The 25,454-nt window shown below is 44.5% G+C and overlaps 1 protein-coding gene across 1 annotated transcript in view; it reads right to left on the bottom strand.

The window, feature by feature from the left end:
* LOC147711063 (protein-arginine deiminase type-3-like) overlaps positions 1-25,454 on the bottom strand; it is an 80,263-nt gene that overhangs the window by 19,224 nt on the left and 35,585 nt on the right. Inside the window, exons 6-12 of the mRNA XM_086921885.1 lie at positions 25,187-25,312; positions 24,152-24,315; positions 22,641-22,744; positions 22,439-22,550; positions 13,142-13,249; positions 10,897-11,051; positions 1,724-1,868 (exon numbers count right to left, since the gene is read on the bottom strand). Of these exons, the coding sequence (XP_086778011.1) occupies positions 1,724-1,868; positions 10,897-11,051; positions 13,142-13,249; positions 22,439-22,550; positions 22,641-22,744; positions 24,152-24,315; positions 25,187-25,312 (914 nt within the window). The remainder of the gene's footprint in view (positions 1-1,723; positions 1,869-10,896; positions 11,052-13,141; positions 13,250-22,438; positions 22,551-22,640; positions 22,745-24,151; positions 24,316-25,186; positions 25,313-25,454) is intronic.

Raw genomic sequence — 25,454 nt, forward strand, 5'->3', positions numbered from 1 at the left:
CAGGATGGGGTTGGGAGGAGAGATAATAAGCTAGTGGTACCATTCAAATTGAAGGAAAGGTTGTTGGAAATTTTACATGAAGATCATGGGGGGATGTCAAGTATGAAGAGGAAGGTGAGGGAGGATTGTTGGTGACCGGGGGCTGATCGTGATGTAGAAAGGTGTGTAAGAAGGTATGTGTGTGGGTTGTGTGTGTAGTGATAAGTCACATGGTGTGAGAGAGACACTGGTTGTTCCCACAGCATTTGCACGTCACCCATGGAAGAACGTAGGGATGGATATCTGTTGTCTGTTCGGGCTGGAAAGCAGTGGAAAGAGATGTGCCATAGTTATGGTAGATTATCATTCTAAGTGGCCAGAGGTGAGTTTGGTGAGTGAGATTAAGTCTACCACCATAACTGAATTCTGTATGGAGGTGTGGAGAAGGGAAGGGTACCCTGAAGAGGCTTGATGGAAAATGGGCCCCAGTTTATTTCAGAAGAGTTTGAGGCATATCTAGAACAGTGTGGGATGAAGCCCCTGAGTGCAGCAATTGGAGATCCACAGGAAAATGCCCTTTTATTTTGTTGAAGGGCAGGAAGCTGTGCACACAAGCTGTACATTGGTGGATGGGAAATTTTTTAAAAAAGGTAACGAATGAGGAGGAGTTCTCTAGTAGAGTACAAAGTAAACAGACCAGGTAAACAGACTAGGTATAAGAAAAAAGGAATGTGTGGTGGAAGAGAGTATGGGAGTGGCAATTTTGTACACATGCGGTTGTTGCGAGGTATGAGAAAAGGTTTGTCTGAATGGTCCTCTCCTTAGAAGGATGTGAAAGTATGAAAATGTAGCATGTAACTAGAGGATGGGAAGCGATGCAATATGAGGAATATTGATGTGTGTGGTGAGGATGAGCTAGAGAGGTGAACGAGAGGTGAGGAAGAAGCTGTGGTGAGGATGCAGGAGTGCAGTAGAAGGATTGTTCAGGATGAGCCGAAAGGAATGTTTGTAAAGAGGAGTGACAGAATACAAATGTTGCCTGGATATTTAAAGGAGTATGTTCTGATCAAGAAGTTGAAATATTGTTTACCTGCAGTATTGAAATGCATTAATGTATATTAGAGTGTGTAACTAGTTTTTTAATTGTATGCAAAGTATGGGTAATAATTGTGCATGCATTGTATTCTTTTGTAATGTTTTGTGAAGGGTTTTTTGGGAAGAGAGCTATGTTGTGTTTGTAGGCATGTTTTAAGCATATTACACTGTCTTAATTGGCCTGTGTGGGCTATTCTATTGGAAGGTGGAATGTGGAATGTTAGGTTCAAAGAAGGCGAACATGGCAGCTGGAGTCTAGGGCTTGCCAGGGTTGGTCGTAAGAGTGTACTGCTAATTGATAAAGAACATTTGCCCCATAATTTGCTTTGGGGATTTCTTTACTCTATAGGGACCTATTTGACAGTGTCAAGAAGGATGCTTTGAACAGGTGTGAATTGGGACCTAAGCAACATAAAAAACACTTTCTTTCAGGCTTGGAGAAGCCTCAGAGGCAGAGGTGGCCCAAATGGCACATGAGGTTCAGATGGCTGTAATCTAAATATTACAGTACAGACAATACTTCAAGCCACCACAGGATGCATGAGTGAATTAAGATGACAATAGAGGCAATCATTATAGTAGCAAAGAGCTTCGATTTTCTCTATGGCATTTCTTATTGGCATGCATGTAATTCAATTTTCAAACTTACCTTAGGGTCAGGGGCTGGCAGAAATGTTAAAAACTCATCTATGTGACCCACTTCCAACCAATCAGACCACAGTTCCAGGGGTGGCTGTACCTTTTGTGCGTTAAGGAAGTCTCTGACAACCTTAGCCATCTGTAGTCCACCATTTCTGATAGAAACAAACACAAGAAAAAGAGTCAAAGATCACACGTGGCGATATTAACAAAAGTAAGGAAAAGCGACAAGACTGAGACACAGCAAAGGAGGAGATCAGACACAAGAAAAGACACAATAATCATATCTGAAAAAATAGCAGTCAGACAAGTAGAACACAAAGGACAAGAGACTTGATCTGGCACTTACAGGCAAGGAAGAGAGGATAGAGAGAGAGATAGAGAGAATCAGAAAGAGAGAGCGACACAAGGGAAAGATTAGCGGGAAAAGAGACTTGTTCTGACACAAAAGAAAAAGGAGCAGAAAAGATCCCAAAAAGGAAAGGAAAGGAAGATGCAACATGAGAAAGGAAACATGTAAGTAGTTCATCAAAAAGATGTTTTACTTTGCATTCTAGTAACTGTTGTTTTGCATTCTTAATCGAGAAGACAAATCTACAAGCATCAGAATGCAAGGAAACACGGAACTGGATGGGCTACCACCACTTGGTATGGAGGAGTATTATATTTGCTGTGAGAAAAAATCAGTAAGTACTTTTTCTTGAAAAACATAATGTATCACTCATTCGAAGAAATACAATGATCTAACTCGCAAAGAAATGAGGATGGGAAATTAATACCACAGTTACGTAATGCAAGTATATGTATTCCATACTCTTGAATACTACAAGTAGTCGCAATGTGGACTGCACATTTCTACAAAAAGTGGGTACTGGAGAAACTACAAGGTGAACAATACATGAAAACCTTGGAGGATAGATATAAAATCAATTCAAAAGACTGCAAGATCAGAAAAGTGGTCCAGGTGAGCAGCAATTTTTAACATTAGGGCTGTTAACACCTGAATGTAAATGAAGCCCCAAGTGTTTTGTAGGCACTTTGGAAATGTCTACAGTGGTTGAGGTACCTAAACAGGCATGGGCTAGTTTGGAATATTTTTGATTTAGAAAAAACAAAACGGGTATTTTTCAAAATGGTACAATGTAAATAAGATCTATCAATCCTTAAGAAGTTTAGGTGGGTCTGGATATACAAAATGTTTTGTAGAGTATTTAGGTGGTGAATGGATTCAATGAAATAGATTGATATATCTTTGGTGTGCTTTGCTGACTAGGAGCTGATTACTGGTTGTTTGTGAGAATTAGCCACATCTAAAAGGTGTTTTAATACTGAAGGCTTCAAATATCTATAAACAGTTGTTTTATATAAAAAAAAATCATAGCATAGCTTCAAAAGCACTCAGCAAAAATGTGTTGCTAGATTCTTGGGGCAGGTATGGTTCTGATGTTCAGATGAACTGGACCAGATTGTAAACTGAGATTGGTATAACAAATTGTTTCATCATTATTTCGGTTATATGCAAATCTTGCTAAATTCGATCTAATGGATTCCAGTGCCTGAGGATATGTGGGGAGGTTAGGCTAGTTGGCTTCATCTATTCTTGTCATACCCTAGGCAATCTATAAGGGATGATATCCAAGCCATGGCATACTGTGTGGTTGTGAACTTCAGATTAACATCAGAAATATTATTTTTAATGATGTTTTCTACTGCCAAGTATTTGCATACTGACGAGATACTCTCGATGACAAAAGAGTTGATGGTTCTTAAGAGGCGCATTCTCTCTATTTGGAATGTAGGTCTTATCATATTATTCTTTGATAGCTTCTTGGGATATTCTAGTTGGTCGCCATAAAGAATATACAGATCTTGTGGTCAAATATTAAACTTTAAATGCATTGTGATTAATTTCTTAAGGCTCTGTTCACAAATCTGATTGGTCTTTAGTGGTCATTATTTGTCCTAATTGCAGTTCTTTCTTTTTACATTCATCGACCAAAAAGTATGTAGGCTGATATTTCTGCACAAATTCATGTATCTGTGATCTGAAAATGGTGTCTTTCCTATAATGTAATTATATTGTGTTTTACTTCAGCAATTTAATATTGATACTACACACAAAATAAATACTGATACCAATGAAAAAGCAGAAAACAATTATCAGACAAAATGAAAGAAAAGAAAGAGATCAGAAATGAGAGAAAGTGAGAAGGGGCAGAAGTGGACCGAGAGAAAGTGGGAGGAGGACAGGAGAGAGAGAGAGTCAGAGAGAAATCAGGCACAGCACAAGAGGTACAGATCACATGGGACATAGAGGAACAGATGGAGGAGGAATAGATAACGATCAGGCATAAGGGAGTGAGACATGGATCAGACATAAGTGACAAAAGCAATATTTATTGTAATGGAAAGAAAAAGTTCCAACACATGGAAAAGAGACAACAATCTGACACAGTGTAAATACATAAGAGATGTAGTGGCTAAGATAAGACATAGGAGTATCCATAGATTTGAAAAAGAAAATGATCAGGCCTGTTAGAAACAGTGATCAGAGATGCAGAAAAGAGACACTGAACAAACATGTGCAAAAGAGGCAAAGGCTGTAGATACAACAAAGAAACCATAAAGAGATAAACAAAGGTTATCCAGAAGGGAAGTGAAAAAACGGAGATACAGAAAAGAGACAAGGATCGGACAAGCAGAGGAGAAGGGGCAAATATCAGACCTAATGGAAAAATACAAAGATAAGACATTATGCAAGAGAAAAAGCTGAGAAAAAGGGGAAGAGAAAAAAATCAGACACCAAGAAAGTGACACATAAAACAAAGAAAGAGATATAGATATTTCCGAAATCCAATATTTTATTTATTGAAGTCCTTACGAATAAAATATATATTAAATCGTAAACTTACATTACAAATTACTCTGTAGAGCTTTCTTTTTTCTGCGGTGTTATGTAGCATTGTAAGGGACAGGTAAATGAAGTGGGAACATGGCGGCGAGCATAGAGTGCTTGCCAGGAGTTCTCTTTTCTCTGTGGTGCTATGTAGCGTTGTAACGTGAATGTGCGACATAAGGAAATTAAACTACCTGCCTCTCGGTGATGGACTAAGCTCACGCATGGCTGCCAAGGTTCCAGATTGCTATGTGTGACATTTTCATTATTTCAGTGTAATTATGGGTGACATTTCAAACACTATGAGTGACACTTTCTTGCAAGCAAAATCAAGCAAGCAATGAAGACGAGGGAAACATTTAAAATCAGAAATGACACCCATTTGAGCCTTGGCTTTGCGGCTCGGACTGGAGGCCCAAAAAACACAGTGGTGAAAGCATGCCTAGTGTTGCACTGGATAGGCCGGCGGAAAAACAAAACAGATTGCCAGCCAATGTGCCCCCCCGCCCTACTCCCTGCAAAATCAATCTGGAGAGCACCATCCCAGGATTCGGGGCCTCTCTCTGTGACGCACCCCGGCCCAATAGCAAGGATGAGAGAGGCCCCAACAACTTCACGAACTGTTTAATTATCACGGATGATCCACCTATGCCTAATTGACCCGTGACCGCGGCTAGTGCAACCACTGATCCAGACTAAAGGCTGAGGCAGCTGCTCATCGCGCCCTGCCATTGAAAATAATGTCTTATAATTATTAGCACAGTGACACACAGGTGGCAGTACCTGATAACTAGTACTTATTTCAACTTTTGCAGCACTGCAGGCAGTGTGACTCTGGCAGGCAGCAGGCTCAGGCTGGGAGCCACCCCGGACAGGCAATCATTTCGGTTTGCCAGCTGTCCTCAGTGAGTTCATGTGCTTCTACTGTAGATCAGCTATGCACGGGAATCCACCTTGCTACCTCTTTCAAGTGACCAGGCCAAAACCGACAAGCAGAAAGATCCTCTAATAAAAGACTCCACAACCTTCCAATAGATGCTAGAGGGCAACGGCAGTAATTGGAAGACGGGAGTGTGGGCAAAAGAAAACAAAGTCTGGGAAACAATTACAGGGCACAGCAACAGATGAACCCCATGTGGAGCCTGTCTTTAGAAGGAGGATGCAATTGACATAAACTGCTTGATTCTCAGCTCCTTCCAATAGCAGCGCTGGAAGTAAAATTACAACCAACGACCCCTAAGCCTCAATGGAACCTATCGATTCAATGCTAATGCGCCTAGTGTTTGAGACAGCAGCCGGGTAAAGAATGGAAGCCAACAAATGGTAAATGTTAAATGTCGTATACTTTTAAAGCGCACAGTTGCCCCAGCAAAGGGGCGTCCCGGCGCTGTATACCGCTGGGGAACCCATCATGGCTTTCCCTGTGAGATGGTCCCTCGTGGGCATCTCCAAGGTGAAGACATGCATCCCCAGCGCTGATGGGGCCGTTAGTAGAGATTAAGTAAGCTATTGCTTAATCTCTACTAACGGCCCCATCAGCGCTTGTAACACAACGACCCGGGGCTCCAGGCAGCAGAGCACAGATTGTAACATTGTAGCACGGCACGGAGAGCTCTTTAACTGTTCCTGAGCCAGTGCTGGCAAGTGAAATCTGCTGCAGCACAGGTCGGGCGTATGCACAGGTGTCAGAGGCGCCAGCGCCCACTAGTACGTGGCATAGGCAGCAAGTGTCAGCGCTGTCAGCAGACAGAGTGGTCAGCAGACAGAGTGCGGTCAGTGGCAAAAATGCGTGACAATGCTTTTCAGTGCGGTTATGTGGGAACACCACACTGAAATGCGTTTGTACTTGGCAGGCCTGCTCACGCATCTTGGAGGTGCAGTTGCAGGATGTTTAACTTGCTGCGGTGAGCTTTCCGCAGAGGTCTAGAGGGGAACTGACCCTTGTGGACCGTGGTAGTCCCTGGCTGTTGGCACAGGCGACATTGAGACTCAGTAAGGATCATAGAGCCTCGGTGCAGATTTGTTTCCGGAGCATACCAGGCAGCTTCAGCACTGGTTGGGTATCCCCAGCTCAGTTTCCTGCAAAAACTGTGTTTAGTGAGCAGAAGGAGGATAGGAGCCATATGACTCCAGAGCGTGGGCTCAGGAAAAGTAGCAAGAAGTAACCCGGTAATCCTCTAAACTCCCCTTTCAAGACACGAGAGAGAAAGAGAAAAGGTGATTGCAACAAGGATCTGGAGAAATGAGGAGGCTGAATTGAGGGGAGAAAATACAGATAGGCTTTGAGGAATAGAAACATATGTTTGGAGGCAACGACTGGGGAGTTGACTCAGAAGCCAGTTGTGGTGTCTCATCCCATCCAGGATGTTAGTGCAAAGGGTAAACCTAAGTCTAGTTTCCGTTAGGCCCCGGGGTAAATGCAAATCGAAAGTATCTCGGGGTAGAGGGTCTAAACCAGCAGAGCGCATTAAGGTCACCCCCCTCCCTAAGATCTTTCTTCAAGGTCCAGTCCAAAAAAGAATGTGGCACAATGGAGGTGGAGAAGCAGGGAGCAGAGGGTAACAGGATGATCTTTGAAGAAAGTACCAGGTACCAGGTGTTAGCAAGAGAGGAGGTGCATAAACATGTACAGCCCCATGGAGTACAGTTTCAAAGTTTCAGTCCTGGCATTCAAGACTCTAAAAACCAGCATGGTGTTGGGAGATTACTAGTGACCTTACCAGACGAGATAAGAGGCAAATTCACAATATTGGAGAAGAATCAAGGAAGAATACAAGAAACTTGCACTGCCATTGAAGTCAAAATGAACACCTTAATGGAGAGAATGTATGTGATGGAGGCTTTATTAGAGGAGCTCCTTAGAGAGGTTGAAGCCAGTCATGGTGAAATTCAGAGCTTGAAAACAGGAGAGAAAGAACTCAGAGACAAAATAGAATCCTTGGAAAATAATGTGGGATGAAATAATGTCAAAGTATTGAACATCTCAAAAGTTTTAGAAGGACAAAATATTAAGGGTTTAATGATTAGTATGTTGAAAGAATGTATCCTTGTTGTAGACCCCATAGAGCTTGAGGCAGCTATACAAAGGGTTCATTGCAATCCTTTCACAAAAAATGTATACAGGAAGAACCCAAGGGAAAATCTGAATAATTTTAAGACATGTTCACTGCAATAGAGAAGTTTATAGGAATCCTTTAAAGCTGGAAGCTACACAAAAGGAGAGTGATCTTTCTGTATATGGTCTGATATTTCTAGAGCCTTGCAGGACAGACAGTGTGAGTTGGGGAAGTATATCCCGTAACTTGCCCACTGCCCAAATGAGACTCCCTGCCACTCTAAAAATCATGTGCAAAAATAAAATGCACAGCATAAGGGACCCCAAGTGGAATAGATCAAAGCGCAACAGAAACAGAAAATGTCAATGAATCAAATAGTTGGAAGAGGGAAGAAATCAGTAGAACAAAGCAAAACAGATGGCAGAAAAACGAGCAAGCAGAAAAGGCAAAACAGAGCAGAAGAGGGTAAAACAGAGGGCAGAATAACAAGCAGAAAAGGAAAAACAGACGGCAGAAAAACAAGCAGAAAAAGGCAAAACATAGCATGAAATAAGCAGAGGAGGCACAAACAGAGGGCAACAGGTAGACAGGCAACAGAGGGTGGCGGGCTGCAGGCAAGCTGGGCAGGAGATTTGCCACAAGCTGAGCTGGCACAGGCACCTGCTCACACTTAACATGTTCTGGCAGAGGATGGTGTCAAAAGATGTCTACTTTATTCCAAGCATAGTGGTTAAATATATGCGCTGGTTCACTTATATAGTATATTATATATGTAAAGTGCTTTCTCAGGCTCAGCTGGAACACTATTGGAAACACTGTGCATTTGGAAACTTGGAAACAAAAAAAGGAGGTCCCCTGGTGTACACCTGGAGTACATTGCCCTGCCAGGGATTTCTGTGCTTGCAATCCAGTTCCAGGCAGGAAAAAATTAATTGGAAGACTTCCCCTTTGTAGGGCAGCTTGTCCAAAACTTTGCAAGTGGTAGTTATTTGGTAGCTGGCTGTCAGGAAAGTCTTACATATGGCAATATTTCCACTGGTGTGAATAAAATGGTACCCACCTTTAAATGAGGCAGGGGAACAATTGATGGTTGATTAGGAAATCCTTTATTTTTGGGAAGATTGTCCCTTATTGCCCATCTACAAATTAGGCCATAGATTTCTCAAAATTAAGATGGCCTTTTCATATTACAAGTGCTGTTTTTAACCCATTAAATAATTAGCCTCAAAAGGTACATTTTCTCTCTGGAAGGTGGTTTATTCTCTGTGGACTGTCCACTTCGGAGTGTCCATGTTTCTCCTTATGCCCATGTAGAATGGAACTAAACCTGAGATAGGATTAGTGGTCTTTTGGGAGCGTGTATTTAGACAAGCATAATGGTTGTGTAGAAAATGTAAGAATGAATGAAAGTCTGGGGTTAGTTGAGGCTATTATGTGTTTCCAGATCAAATCTCCAAAAGCCCCTTTTCACTAAGTTGACAATATGGTGGCCATGCAAAAGAGACTGAGCAGACGCATCCTTTCATGCTCAGTCTTATTGAGGTGAATCTCAGGAGTCAACTCTATGGTGAGCATGCTCAGTGGTACTTGACAGATTATGTGTTCTGTGAGGTAGGGCTGCCTGTGCTGGGGCTGTACATCATGCTTGGATTTGTAGCCCCATGTATGTTTTACGGATATACTATTTACTGATATGTGTCATTTACTAGTGTTGGGTTTCAAATTATAGGCCTTCATTCACGGAGAATTGATGTAGGGCAGCACCGCAAACCCTATTGCTGTGTTTCCCTACACCAGCATGAAAGGGCAGGAATGCACTGCATTTTTGAAATACGGTGCATTCCTTTTCCCCCAAGATAGTGCACAATTTGCTGCCAATTTGCTGCATAGTGCCAATGCCAATGCAGGCACCCTTGCACCATGGTGCAAGAGTGTCTGTTTTGCATGCAGGATTGTTTTTGTAAGGGCCACCTTCATGCACAAAAACAATACCAAGGGGCATTCTCCTCTTTCGATGTCTGCTGCAGAATGTAGAACACATGTAAAGAGGAAAAAAACATGGAGAAATATAAAAATATTTCTCCTTGTTACGCCTGCTCTGGGGAGGCCTAAGGTTTTGGACCAGCCCAAGGTTTCCTTGATTAAGTAAATCTGGGGCAGCCTCAAATTTGATGGATGTTCCACAGGAAAACTCACTACAACACCCATGGAACACCTCCCATGTGCAGATTAGGGCAACAGCAGCGACTTGTGCCATTTTGTCTCACTCCATATCTCTGAGGCCATGCAAAGCCAGGCAAAGTTACTTTGCGTGGCCTTATAGATATGATTGAGAGGCTTGCGCAGCGGAAGTGTAAACAAAAATGACGCAGTGTAAGCCTCTCTTAAGTTAGCCCCATAGAATTTATTCTTCCAGAGACTGGTTGTTTATGCTTCTGTTCTGGTGGTCAATTTATGCTTCCTAACTCAGTTAACGGGGACGGCTCTTGCAGGTCGGGAGCCAGTGACCGCAGGGAGGGTTGTGCAGTGCACATATTCATTGCTGGGGGTGTCCACATCTAACAAGCCATTATCTTGATCAAGCTGAGTTGCAACTACATTAGCAAGGTAATACTTTGAACAGTCTAACTAATATGTCTATTAGTATAGTGTAATCATGTACCTTTTCTGCAGGCTAAAAGAGTTGGAAAAGATTCACACTGGAAAACATTGATCTTTTCTCACAATTCCTCATATAAACTAATTTGAGAATATCATCCTACTGCCATTCCTGAACCAGTTCTTTTTCTTTATCTAAAATGTCTTTCCCTTTCTACATTTTGCTTATTATTTCTTCTCCCTATCCTCGCTATCATTTTCACCATATATTATCCCTCTTCAATACAAGTGTTCTCTTCCTCATCGCTCTTTAAATCTTTAACTCTGAATTAATTTGTACTGTCTGCCATGTTCCACCCCATAGCCTACACTTCTCTCATTCATGTGATTTTCCTCTTCCAATTTTCTCTCATTAGTCTGTTAACTATCTCTCCATATATATGTGTCGATTCCTCTCATCGCTTTCTCTATGCCTACCTTATATCCATCTTTTTTCATAGCAACAATGTTTCTTTCGCTCCCTATCTGTCCTTTCTCTTCCTGTCTTATTCCTCATCTTATCCCTTTGGTAACTCTGAGTCACTCTGGACTCCTGTGGTAGAACCATTTGCCTTCATTCACTCATACACTTACACAGGATTTTTGCCACCAATCAGGATCCTACCCAATGGGTACTCCTTTCCGTTCACTGTCACTGGAGGACACACCTCAAGATTGCCGAAGGAGTCCAAGCTGTTGACTTCTTTGGGGTCTTCTGGTTCTCTTGTCACATAGCCAAAATCCGGCCCCTTGAGAATGGTATATGATAGAAGTTTTTGTACAGAATTAGAAACATTCCTTTACATTCTAAGAGAAATAGAAGTGTCTTAAAACTGTTATCAAAGCACACATTTGTATTACATCCAATGAGTAGTCTTACAATGAGTCTGTGTACAGTCATCAACTCTGCATGTCATGTCAGATATTTAGAACACACCATAATGGAGGCAAGAAGAGGTCGGTCTGTAAGGTCACAAGGTATTTTATAAAGTTGGGAGGTGCAGAGGTTTCTTTTGAGATGTAATAGCCTCTTACACAATAAGAACAGTCGAATTTGAATGTCCAGTTTTTTTTAGCTTTTTTAACAACAAGGGACCCCAATTCAGTCAGCTAGGGACCTCGGGGAACAATTTTCTAAAACAACAGTGGTCCCATGCAATTCTCAATTCATACTCAATAAATATAGACGAAATCAAATCTATATTTTTAGAATGATATGTCCAGCCGGACAGAGGTCATTCACGTTTACTTAATAAACAAAATTCAAACATAGAACAAGGATACCTTCCACAAAGCCCCTGTGAGGTACACAAGCCTGTGCCCAACACTAGCGGGGTGATTTACAGTTGGAGAGGATAGGAAAGGTTTTAAGGCAAACAAGCGTTTTTCTGTTTACATATACATTGCACAGAAAATATCAGACAGCACCATTACATCAGTTTCATCAACCAAATATATATGTATAAGGTGCATGAGCAAGTCGACGGCGTTTCGGTTCCCCTTAAAGGGTCATGGGAACCATCATCAGGACAAATAAATAATTGCCTTATTACACTCAACCTCAAATTGCCGAGGCAGTGCGTAGTTTACACGGGGCAGGTCGATGCTCGAAGATTAGCCCGGACCGAAAGCCCAAAATGGGGCTGCGGATTTCCGTGTTACAGAGTCGTAACCGGACGGCGCCAGGGTAGCCAGAATCGGCGTCCAGGGAATTCCTCCATGACAGCCGATTCTGGCTACCCTGGCGCCGTCCGGTTACGACTCTGTAACACGGAAATCCGCAGCCCCATTTTGGGCTTTCGGTCCGGGCTAATCTTCGAGCATCGACCTGCCCCGTGTAAACTACGCACTGCCTCGGCAATTTGAGGTTGAGTGTAATAAGGCAATTATTTATTTGTCCTGATGATGGTTCCCATGACCCTTTAAGGGGAACCGAAACGCCGTCGACTTGCTCATGCACCTTATACATATATATTTGGTTGATGAAACTGATGTAATGGTGCTGTCTGATATTTTCTGTGCAATGTATATGTAAACAGAAAAACGCTTGTTTGCCTTAAAACCTTTCCTATCCTCTCCAACTGTAAATCACCCCGCTAGTGTTGGGCACAGGCTTGTGTACCTCACAGGGGCTTTGTGGAAGGTATCCTTGTTCTATGTTTGAATTTTGTTTATTAAGTAAACGTGAATGACCTCTGTCCGGCTGGACATATCATTCTAAAAATATAGATCAGTTTGTTTTTAGGTCATCATGGTCTCATGGAAAGGTGAAGGGCCTAATTTTGAGTTTTGCGGATGAGATACTCCATCACAAACATGATTGATATCTCGTTTGCGATATTACAAGCGCATTATATCATATGCCACTTGTTATGTTTGTGACAGAGTATCAGATCTGCCAAACTCTAAATAAGGACTGAAGTCTATTGTGCAACTCTGAAGGGTATCATGGGGTTCTTGACGCCATAGAGAGCCCTGCACAAATATTGTGTGAGGGTAATGAGGTGTATATGGAGGATGAAGAGATCTTTTATAATGATGCCAAGGGAGGGACTGGGCATACGGTGGGGGTAAAATGGTTTTGGATCGGAATGAAAGTTTTGAATGTAACAAGACAAGTTCCCTTGTTGGGTTGATCTGATCACGTTTAGATGATGAGGCAGTGTCTTGTAGGTGGAAGGAGATCTTATGAGGCAGAGGAGGTGTTGTCATTATGGTTGCTCATGAGAGTGACAAAGATTGTGTTGGGATTTAGCAGTCTTTTGTGAGAAAAAAGGAACCAAATGTGGAAGGTGTGATTACAATTCAAGAATGACAAATATGGAAAAATTCAACGTACCAAGATATTTTTGAATGGAAAGTATTGCAGAGGTCCATTCCTGGGTGAATCAAAGACCACTGGAAAGGATTTCTGAGGAGCCTCCACATAACCAAATTCCATTTCATCCTGGTAAGGTAAAAATAGAAAAAGAAAAGTCCTGAGAATTAGATCTGGACCATTAGAAAATAACTTCCCTGACTACAGTTATAGGAGTAAGAAAATAACAATAGTTAGTATTTTGATGAAGAGTAAGTTGGAATCCACTGCGTTTATACTTTTTGAGTTTGGGAAGAAAATAGAAATCTAGCTGCCACTGGAATTTATAAGAGTCCCAATAGGCTGAGGAAATAAAAGTAGAATTTCAGGGAGATATCAAAAAGAAACAAACTGTACTTTAGAGAATGGATTGGGAGAAATCATATTTTAAACACAATGGAATCTACAGATGTCTTTCACATCCTGGCTCATATTTTTAGAACAAGGTTTTTTGGCTGTTTTGGACTTTAGAGCATTAAGGACATAACTAACTATCCTAGCTTAGAAACTATGGAAAGACATACTTTTGTAGCCTGAATATATTGCACATGCCACATTTTCATAAGTTATTAGGTCATCACCTAGTGAGATGGAACAATAAAACCCTCACCTACCAGGGTTACCCCTTGGTGGCATGCTTCATCATCAGGTCCACCCGGTTCCGCTGTGGATTGGGGAGTGCTACAACCTATGACCTACATGGGAGCACTTTCTGTTCTTATATACAATGATTACGAAGTTGTTCTGAAAGGAGGGAGTGGGGATTGTTGGTGTATAGTTAAAAATACCTGGCAAGTAGGTGTCCCTTAATTTATTTTAACAACTAGTCTGTATGGTTAAAAAATAGGTGGAGTTTTAGCATAAGAGATTTATAATGGGTCTATTTCCCTAAAAGGTCAACATGTTCGAGCCATTCCCGTAGTTGGCTCCTTTTCAGGACCTCAGGAAGCTGGTTCCCTGTTAACACTCTTGTCAATTCACACTGGATGCACACTATTTTCATGCAAAAAACATATATACTGTTACCACCTAATAGGCGTTCATTATTTAGCAATAAATATAATGCTGCAATGTTGCATCATGGTACCTCCGAGGGGAGAGGGTGGTCTGTTGTCACACTCACATCAAGGTGACGCCTCTTTCTTTCCACCTACTTGGATATTCCTCTGGAGACCGCAGGTATGATTCAACATTACAACATCACATCTGGTGGGTGAGGGTTTTAAATGAAAAACCTTTGTTTTTCTTCAGTGGAGAGTTACATGAACTTAACTGACCTGGGAATGTGTCACAATGCTATGCTTTGGGGGGGTGTGGCTTGGCCAGCAATCATGGCGGACAGAGCTTGAATGAGCTCCGTACACCCACCACCTTAATGTGCCATTAATCCTACCCCATCCTACTCTAGTGCAGCAAATCCTCTGTGCTCAAGACGGAGAAGTCACTGGTGTGCCGCTGTGAGCCGAAGAGGGTTTTCCGCTGGTGGATTGCGGGCAAGTGCGAGGGTGGTGAGGAGCGTACTGCGGCTGATGCTTGGTGTCCCCTCACTTGCCATCTGATCCTGTGTGGCTGTGTCCGGGGCCTGGACCGGGTGCCGCCCCGAGGCGAGGTAAGAGGGGTGCTTGAGGGCTATGCTGGGGTGGTCGGCTGCCGCACGTCCTTGCCCTACCAGGCCTGACTGGGTGACGGTCTTGTTGTTGGTCGGGGTCCGGGCTGTGGGAGGGTCCCGTGGACCTGGCTGAGGTTATTTGATTTGGTTGCGAGGATTGTTTCTGCTTGCGGCTGAGACGCACTGGGGCTTTGTTGGTGCTGGTGCGTGAAGAGGTGTCCACCCGCGGTCTTGGAGACAAGCGGCTGCCTTGGGGACCCGGATTGGGTCTGGGGTCTAGACTACGCACTTGCCGCCATCTTTGTTCTCCTTAGGGCTTCCAGATAACCGGCATTGGCTCTGCCGGCTCCTACATCCATCCTGCACTACTGGTTTGGGCCCCGTGGTTGAGGCTCAGGAAGTGGGGTTCTCCTGTGTGGTGCCATGTAGATTTTGGCAACATTGTGCACCTCTGCATTCTGCACTGCTGAAGAGGACACTGCCCCTAGATGCCAGGGTATTAGTAGTGTTCTGTGCGGTGGTAATCCGGTAAGCTAATTTCTTTTAGAAGGGTCTGCTTCTGCTTGGCTGTTCGCTGCGGGTTGCAGAGGTGGCTGGATTGGATCCAGTGTGGCTTGTGACCTAGTGGGGGAGGGATTCTGTGAGGACCGGCCACGGTGCTCCCCTTGGAGAGTCCCCAGAGGCGGCGGATCCCCACCCCCTTGACCATGTATACCCTGCCAGATTGAGATTCACCCCAGAAGTAACCGGAACTGCTAATTGGTGGGATTCACAATGGGGAAGGACAAACCTGGCGCCACGGGTCCGAAACAGAGCACCCTGGTCCAGTTTGCAACATCTGCATGTGGAGGCCCTCCACTTCGCCCCATCCCGGATACTGCAGCCTTGCTTGCGGCCATTACAGATTCAAGGGACACGCTGGAGGCCAAGATTGGCACAGTGGGCATTTTTGCAGCAGGACCTGCGTAAAACTGTTGATCGCATCACCGAGGCCAAGACGCAGGTGTGGTCTGTGGAAGACACTGTGCAGACGCTTCAACAGCAGGTCAATAAATTGACTGTAATTTCCCAGGAGATTGCTACCCGAGCCAAGGACACTAAAGGCCGCGCCAGGCGCAATAACCGCAGCTCCATTGGTTTTCCGAAGGGTTGCAAATGCGGCTCTATGAATCGTTTTCTCTCTTCGTGGCTTAAGGCTCCGCCGCCGGCGGACAAGATTTTGGCGTGCTTTGTGGTCGAGAGGGCTCACTGGGTGCTTACAAGAAAGCCACCCCCTGAAGAAAATCCACTGCCGGTCATCGCCAAGTTGCTAAACTATGCAAACAAAGACGCAGTGCTGCAGTATGCCCGCTTGAATAAAGATAAGCTTGTCTTCGACGCCAGGCCCATTATGATTTTTTTTACAGCAGTGAAACAGAGGTTATGGAAACTCAACATCTCTTATATGTCACTGTATCCTGCCAGGCTCCGGGTGATTTATAACTCCAAAACATTATTTTTTGATTTGCCCGAAGCGATCTTCGCCTGGTCCGACGAAAGGGCCCACCTGAAACAACACTCCCCACCGCCACTGGACTCTGACTCCTCTAGGGGCTCGCAGGGGAATTGATGGCGCAGGACGAAGTCTAAGAGGCAGCACCGTTCTGGCTCTGACTGTCGATCATCTAGTCATTCACAAGCATCTTGACAGACCCATGGCCTGTGGTATTCTGATTAGCATATAACTGATTGTTCATGGGTTGGGTTTACCCCAAGTGTTCTGCACTAAGTAGAGTTCCACGTTACGTATGGTGGCTGACCTGCACAGCCGCTAGCTCCCCATGGTTCACGTTCTTTGGGGTGGTTGTGATCAATTGGAGGGGGGCCTTTGGGTCCCTGGTTTGGGTCCCGAGGTTCCCCTCACTGCGACAGATGCTCCTAGTTTTTGGCAGTATCGGGAGGGGGAGGGAGGATTTCGAAGGGGGGGGTTCAGAAATGTAGAGTTATGTTTTTTGTTGTTTATACACGTAGACGCACATCCCATTCTTCACTTGGCAGACCTTTACTTTTAGACCAGGCTAGATATATGGCATTTCCGGCAATGGGTTCCCATATCGGTAAACTGACGGTAGTGACGTGGAATGTCCGGGGGCTGCTCAACAAGGTAAAATGGGGGGCCATCCTAGGGCAAGCTAAACGATATGGGGCTGACATTCTTCTATTGCAGGAGACTCATCTTCTGGGTAATAAGGCTCCTTAACTAGCTAGGTTCGGCTTCCGACAAGCATTCTATATTGGTTTCACTAGGGGCTCCTGTGGGACCGCTATTCTTATTCATGCTTGTGTCCCCTTCCTCCATACTAAACTCTGTATGGATCCTGGTCGTAGGTACGTTCTCCTGACATGGACGCTTTATGGTGACCTGCTCACGCTGAGCAGTGTATATGCTCCCCCACCCCTTGGGACTACTTTGTGGAAGTTTTGACTCAGCTGTGAGGCGAACTCCCTGAGGGTCTGTCTCTATTGGGTGGCAACTGGAATGTTGTTATGATGCCACTTGATTGGAGACGGGGTCAGGCTGGCTCCCCCCGCAGGCACCTCCAAATTATCATCGCTTGCTGGGGCATTGGGTTGGGTGGATCTATGGCGGGAATACCATCGCGCCGAGATAGGCTACACATACATGTCAGTGGTACATGACTCCATGTCTCGATTGGACTACCTGTTCACACCACGGAGTTATGTCCACAGGTTCTCCCAGGTCTCATATCTTCCGACAGGGTTGTCGGATCGCTCGTCTGTCACGCTGACACTCCTCCTAAATTTTTCCAAGCCCCCTCTTAGATGACGGATGTCGTCATGGCATCTGCGTGATCCTGATTACCAGGAGTGCCTCCACACTGCAATCCACGATCATCTCTCCCTGAACGTTGACTCCACCCCCTCTAGAGTAACCCTGTGGGAGGCCCTGTAACCTACCATTAGAGGGGTGGACATTAGCTATAGGACTAAGAGCAAGCGCAAGCGCTCCGTTCAGAGGTCCGAACTGGAGGCTAAGTGCGTTTCCTTGATAACAAAATACCCGCTGGAGCCCACTCTGACCCTTCGGAGGAACCTGCCTCTTGTGCAACAGCAGCTGCACCATCATCTTACAGAGGAGGCGAAAGAAATCTGGTTGGTGTCCTAGTATCAGATATACCAGTGGGGGGAAAAATCCAGTAAAATGCTACACAGATCATGTCAAGCCAAGCAGGGCCTGCCTTTGTCCCTGCCATCAGGGGTAGTGATGATGTCTTGCGTACAGTCCCCACTGAGGTGGTGGAGGAATTTGACCATCATTTTTCCTCGCTGTATACCTAGAGGGAACAGGTCTTAGGAGAAATCATCGCAGATTTCCTGCAGGATATTCCCCCTCAGCGGCTATCGGATCAGATGAGAGATCAATTACATGCTCCCATTGCAATAGACAAATTAACAGCTGCAGTCAATGTGGTGCGTCCAAGTCGTGCTACGGGTCTTAATGGGTTCGCTATGGAGTTCCTCGACTCCCCTATGGCCATGCTGGGCCTGCACTTATTGGGAACGATCCTTGAAGCCTTTGAGAAGCGGCTGCTACCTCCGGACTGGCATCGAGATGAAATTGTCCTCTTTTTAAAGCCTGGCCGTCCACCAGAGGACCCGTTCTCATACCGCCCTATCTCCCTAATCAACTTTGAATCCAAATTACTAGGGAAAGTCCTGGCGGACCGCCTGCGGTCATGCATTCAGGATCTGGTCCATATGGACCAATCTGGCTTCATGCCGCATCGGCCCACCTGACATAACATCCGCCGGGTCCACGATGGCCCCGGACCTGGGACGATATAGACAAGGCCTTTGACTCCCTTAGCTGGGAGTACCTCTTCCAACTTCTAGAAGCGATTCATTTTGGTCCACATTTTCTAGTTTACGAGCGCCTACGCTAAATGGAACCTATGGCCTCTGTGCCGATAGCTAGCTACAGTTCTCCCTTCTTCCCTGTTGATCGAGGCACACGTCATCGCTGCCCCGTATCACCTCTCCTTTTTGCCCTGTCGGTGGAGCCCCTGGTGGCGTGGGTCAATGGGGATCCAGGGTCAGAGTCTTTGACTGGCCACGCTTACAGCCAGACTGTATTGCGCTTTACGCAGATGATGTCCTGTTTTTTATGACCGACCCTTGGATTTCTGGTCCACGTATTCTGCAGATCCTCCGGGTCTTCAGCCAGAACTCTGGGTTCCACAATAACCCTGCTAAATCAGTGCTGTTCCCAGTATGTGGCCATCAGGGCAGAATGACTTGGGCAGCCGAGTTAAAACACGCCACAGAAGGGTTTCAATATTTGGGAGTATTTGTGTCCCCCTGTCCGCAGATTTCGTGGTCACGCAATATAAATCCACTCCTCGCCAACCTCCGAGACGAGACAGCTTTCTGGTCTTCCCTACCTCTCTCGTTATATTGGCGATCTGCCATTTTTAAAATGGTCTCTCTCTCCAGGGTTCTTTACCGTCTGCAGAATTTCCCTTACCATATACCGCGGAGCATGATTCGCACATATTAATGCCATACACAATAAATGTTTATGGGGGAAGGGGCAATTAGAGTGGCACTTCAGACCTGTACCAATCCACCCATTATCGAGGCATCGCTGCTGCAAACGTTTACTCCTACTATGTGGGGGCTCATCTGTTAATCATTACCAACTGGTGGTATAATTCACCTACGGACCCGACGTTCGCATTAGAACATATGGCCATGGGGGGGGCTTCCCTCCTGCAGTTACTCTACAGCACCCAGTGTCTTGACTTTTTACCACACACCAGTCGAACAACGATCAGGTTGTGGCGGTTCAATGAATGGGATGGCACGTGCGGATGACGGAGGCGACGCCATTATGGCACAGTAATTATTTATGTCAGCTGGCTGCACTGAAAGGGTTCCACCAAAGGGACCTGATTGGGATTTCCACTTTGGGGGACATTATGCGGGGTACTGTCCTCAAATCATTTCAGCAACTACAGGAGGAGTTCCATCTCCATAAAACCCAGGGGCATATTACCAAGCAATAGCGATAATTATCGCTATTGCTTGGTTAGAGACAATAAATTACTGCTGAGCTGCGGCGATTTTTATCGCAGATAAACCTTGGTATTACCAAGGTTTATCGCAAATGCAATAAAAATCGGCCGCAATGCATGAATATCGCTGAAAAGTCAGCGATATTCATGCATTACCGAGCTAATGCTCTTAGCCATGTTATCCACCTGCCATTGGATAACATGGCTAAGAACTGCTCAGGGCAGGTGTTAGCTTTTGGAGATATTCGCACTTAGCGCGAATATCTCCAGAAGTTGGTAATAGGAGATAGCGTTGTTAGCAACTGTTTCCAGTCGCTAACATCTTGGCACGCCCACTTTGCATGTCATTAGTGATAAATAACACTGACATGCAAAGTGGGGCCCAAGATGGTCGCTATCTCCTACTAGCTGTCGCTAACTGGTGTTAGCGACAGCTAGGTAATAGGGAGATCATTTTATCTCCGCTTTCTTGGCTTTTAAAGCCAAAAAAGCGGAGATAAACCCCTTTGATAATATGCCCCCCAGTTCTATAGGTGCCTCCAACTACGTCTGCCTTGACTCCCTCGCTTGTGGACATCATCAACCTGAATTCCATCCGCTAGAAGGCCATCTTCTTATGGGTGATCTGGGTGCACACAAAATAAGACAGATATACCAGACCCTGACGACGCACTCTAACACGACCCTACATAAAAAAAGGAGGGTGTGGCATATGACATTCCAGACCTGACGGATGATGACTGGGGGGAGGCGATAGCTAGTCCTCGCAGTGAAGTGCTTGCATCCAGATACCGTCTTATTCAGTTTAAGTATGTGTATTGCTTGTATTACACTCGTCTTCTTGTTTGGAGGATGGGAGTGGTGGCATCCCCCCAGTGCTTGTGGTAGGGTGGAGGGGACATTTCTTCATACGGTGTGGAACTGTATGGCTCTACAGCCCTTCTGGCATAGGGTATCGACCTTCCTTAAAGAGGTGCTGTCCTGGTACCTCCCGCACAATCCTCAACTGTTTTTACTTCATAGTTTTGAAGACTTAGGTAGGAACTGCTATAAGCAGCACCTTCTCATTCTTGCCCTCACAATCGCCAAACGGGATATTGCTCAATTATGGAAGGGCACTTCTCCACCGACAATAGGAAAGTGGCGACGAGAGCTAGACAAATCATGGGTGCAGAGATGGCGGTTTTTCAAGCGATGGGTTGCCTCCAAAAACAGAAAAATATGGTCTCGATGGCCACATACTGGGGCATTGATCTTCCTCCTCTCCCATCACAATACCCGTAACAGTAGCCCTATGGGAGGTTTGCAGACCACAATGTACAATGTATTGTTTTATCTTTTTGGAATACAAAGGTATTGAAATTTGCTTGCCAATGTGGGTGGGGTGGGAAAGTCTACGAGCAGTTTTCAGTGTTTTTTGCTTTTGTTGTGTGTACAAATTGTACCCATTGATATTTCCACGTCTGGTAACCCTTTAATCATTTATCTTCCTGTGGTTTATGACGGGCTGTTGCCCATGTGGTTCTTTCAAAACCTAAAAATATGTTTTAAAAAATGATATGCTTTCCCAGGGGAGGTTCAATGAGGAGAAATTGTGTTTATTCCTCCTAGCTTTTTCCTCTTTCTATGTATGCTGGATTCCGCAGCAAACACAGAAAGAGGAAAAAGCCTCAGAGGATTGTTGGTATGCAGGTATGCAGGAAGGTGTCACTTTCTGCACAAAAACAGTCCTACCTAAAATGCAGGCACCTTTGTACCATGGTATAAGGGTGCCTGCAACATGGTGCTAGGCTGCAAGAGTGCCTGCATTGGTGCTAGGCAACAGTTTGTGCACCAGCGCAGGCAGAGAGTAGAAATGAGCTGTATAATGTTAAATACGGAACATTCCTGACTTCTTCCTTTTATGCAGTGCAGCAAGGTGGCTTGATGCATTGTGTTGTGTGAATATTTGATAAACCTGACCCTCAAGGAATAGATGACAAAGGACCTGAGTCACAAAGGTAACTTAAACTTTTGAGTAATTAATATTTGAGGAAATTTACTACTTTTTGGATTTTTATAAAATGTAAGTTTACTACAAAATATTACGTCTCCACTAAAATGAAGGGCCTCAGGGCTATTCACAAACTGCAGGTGCTATTCACCACGGAAAATTACACTTTTTGGTTTAGTACACATGCAATTTACGCTTACACTTTTGAATAACTTTACACTTAGATTTTGTGAATAGTCAAAAGTAGTGGTTACTCAAAATTGTAAGAATAAATTACATGTGCAAGTCACTAAAAAGTGTAAGTTATCCTTGTGAATCAGGCCTGAAATGTTTTGAAGCCCATCTTCCATCTTTCACTAAAGAAGAGTCTTTCTGTGCAGCTGTGTTCTAAGGCAGTGGGGTTGTAATTTTTTTAGAACAATAGGACACGTGTATACATACAACAGAAAATAGGTATTCCTCCTTTTTGGGAAACAGCAGACTAACTATTGAGAGGATTTTTTTCCCAAAGTAGAAGAGTTACTGATTGGGAGAAACATTGTACTCATTCATGTATGGTTTACGTTACAAGTATACCAATTCGCTCTGCACTCTGTTGTTACCTGAATCCAGCGGTCTCCCCGATGATCCGCCTCTGTGCAGATGGTCAGCTTGCAATTAGCTTTTTTTACCAAACTGATCAGCTGCCCTAAAAACTCGGTGTTCTCAGGTATGCTACAATTGAGAGAAGGAAACATGATAGTAAATTGTGTAGTTGTAAACAGAGAATGCATGCAGTGGCCTCTCAATCCAGCACTCATTTACCTGCAGACAAAGACTTCCAGGGGTTTGAGGGTGTTAGGGGTCATGATCCACGGGGCGACCCGGAACACCACCTCATCAGTAAATAGTGCTGAGTCTGGCAAGCCCTAAAGAGATGATAAACAGGTAAGCTGCCATAGAATGTATGGAGTGTGGGCTAATATACAAGAGCCTGGTGGAGTGCAGTGGGAACATGGACATTATTTCCTGGCACACAACAAATATGCTCACTATCCCATGCCTAAAAGGGATTTTATAGTGCACAAAAATTGAACCATTATACCATAGCTCAAAGAGAACAACACTAAAGTCCCTGGGCCACATTTATGGGGTTTTTGCCATAGGGCAGCACAGCAACTGCTGCGCTGCCCTACGGCTAAAGAAAAGGGCAGAAATGCCCCTTATCTATCAGATACAGCGTATTCCTGTCCTTCTCCCCTGCGCCGGCGCACAATGGGCTGCCGTGCACAAACGTAGGTACCTTTGCTCCATGGTGCAAGGGTGTCTGCATTGCGGGGTTGATTATTTTTGTGCATGAAGGGAAACCTTCTTGAACAACAACAATCACAAAATACTTTTTCCTCTTTCTATGAGTGCTGCATCTTCAGCACACATAAGAAGTGGAAAAACGAGGAGGAGTAAAGATGTTTCTGCTTGTTGTGCCTCCCTTACACCTCCCCTGCGGAGGAGTACGTTTTTGGTGCTTCCTCAGACTTACAATTTCTCATAAATCTGGGACAGTGTCAAAAAGCCATGGTTGTTGCTGGGTACGCCCCCAGCAACACCCATGGAACGCCCCTTTCACACAGTTTTCTGCGTGAAAGGGGCACATATTTACACGGCCAGGAAAAGCCATGTAACATGGCTTAATGTGGCCTTATAAATATGCCAGTGGCACATTGTCCCACCAGAACGTCAAGAAAAGGACATTCCGGTGGCACAATAGAGCCAAAGTTCAGCGATCCGCTTCCAACAATGAGCAAAGTCAGCACACTGGAACAAATACCAGTACTCCACGATCTGCAGAGAGCAAAGCAAGTATGCAGTGGACAAAGTGTAAGGCCAGTGTTAAGGAAGAGGCAGAGAGCAACTCCCATGGAACAAGGCCTGTGTCTAAGACCCTAGAAAAAGTCTATTTAAAACACCCTTGGACACAGGATACAGGTCCATTGCCTTCCACCCATTGTGAAACAGAGTGAGCAGACTAATGCCAATATAATCCAAGACCAAACTTACACTGAGTTTAGAAGCTATTTTCTTTGGTCAAAATAGAGCAAGGGCTACTCTCTGCACTCCACAGGGGTCATGTATTACATGCACATTTTATACTATGTACTGATATATTCCATGGCTCTTAGGAGAATGTGATTGTGCTTTGCTCAGAAATTCAGCCCACTGTAAATTTATGTTTCACAATTAGTGAGTGAGCTGTCATTGTGTTTTGCATTGAAGCCACCTGTTGAATGACTTTTGGATGCTGGATTACAGATGTTGAGTTCTTTTTTTTCACGTACCTTTTTTAGCTTATCCTGGAGAGTGAGTTTGATGGAAACCAAGCCTGGAAAGTTAACATCGGGGAAGCTGAGCCCTTCCACGTAGAATTTGGTCTCCTCTTTGCCACTGCATGAAATATCATAGGAGACTGTAGACCCACCTAGAATGTGACGGTACTGCGAACCTACGCAAGCCACAGCACAAGGAGAGATTAGGAGGCACAGGTATCAGCTCATTGTGATGGACAGTACAGTAAAACACCACACAAATAATACACAAGTACTGTATCATATACGTCCAGCCACAAGGTGTACAGAGGAAGTGCTAGGTAGGAGGTAAAGTCCATAAGAGTAATGCACATTGAGGAGAGTCATTGGATGACGCTTAGCAAGTGATGAAGGTGAGTATGGTGCATCGTGTCTCTAGTAACTCAGAAGAACTCTCCGTAAGAAATATCACCAGCAAGAAAAAACTGTTAGCCTCATCGAAGGCATAAACCCAGAAGTAGGGGAGATCTGTGGGTGTCTTTAACATAAAACTCCTAAGGCTCAGAGACGGCCAGCAATCTAAAAATAACAGCGCCATCTCTAGAGTCAAATAATTCACTGTCCTCAGGCAGGCTTACACACAAGGCAAAATGGACCCAGATTTGGCACTCGAAATCCTTTCTCTCTCTCAGCCTTAAATTTGATATGCCAACAAGAGAGGATGTGGGGAGAGGATGTGACCTAATGGCTAGGGCGGTCAACCTCGATTCTGGAGAACGGGTTTCGAGTCTTGGCAACCACGCTCAACATCCTGTGATTCTGGGCAAATCACTTGGTGTGAGTCTCGGCAATGACGCTCAACATCCTGCGATTCTGGGCAAATTACTTAATCACTCCTTGCCTTACAAAACTGAATGTGTCCATCTGTAACACATCTGGTTCTCATGTAAAGCACTCTGATACCTTCGGGTCAAGTTTGCGCTATATAAAACTCTGGGGAAAAAACCTGTCTTTTTTTCTCAACTCAACCCAAATAAAAAATGATGCTGAGACATCCTCAGTACTCACCAACCACCATGAATACTCCGACTTTATCCACTACATCCTTTGAAATTTCGAGAGCTACAGTATACTTCTCAAAGATGGCCCCAGGACCGCGGCTTTTTAGGATCATGAGGGACATGTCCTTCACATCTAGGGAAGAGAAGTCACATGAAGAGAAAGATCAATCAACAGAGCGGAAAAAAGAGAGATTAATAGGTGGTCTGGGTTCCTCCAACCTCAGGTGTTCCCAAGCACCACTAGAAAAAAAGGAGAGGATTGTCCACAGAAGGGG

Source organism: Lissotriton vulgaris, chromosome 5, assembly GCF_964263255.1.
Source record: "Lissotriton vulgaris chromosome 5, aLisVul1.2, whole genome shotgun sequence".
NCBI classification, from domain to species: Eukaryota; Metazoa; Chordata; class Amphibia; order Caudata; family Salamandridae; genus Lissotriton; species Lissotriton vulgaris.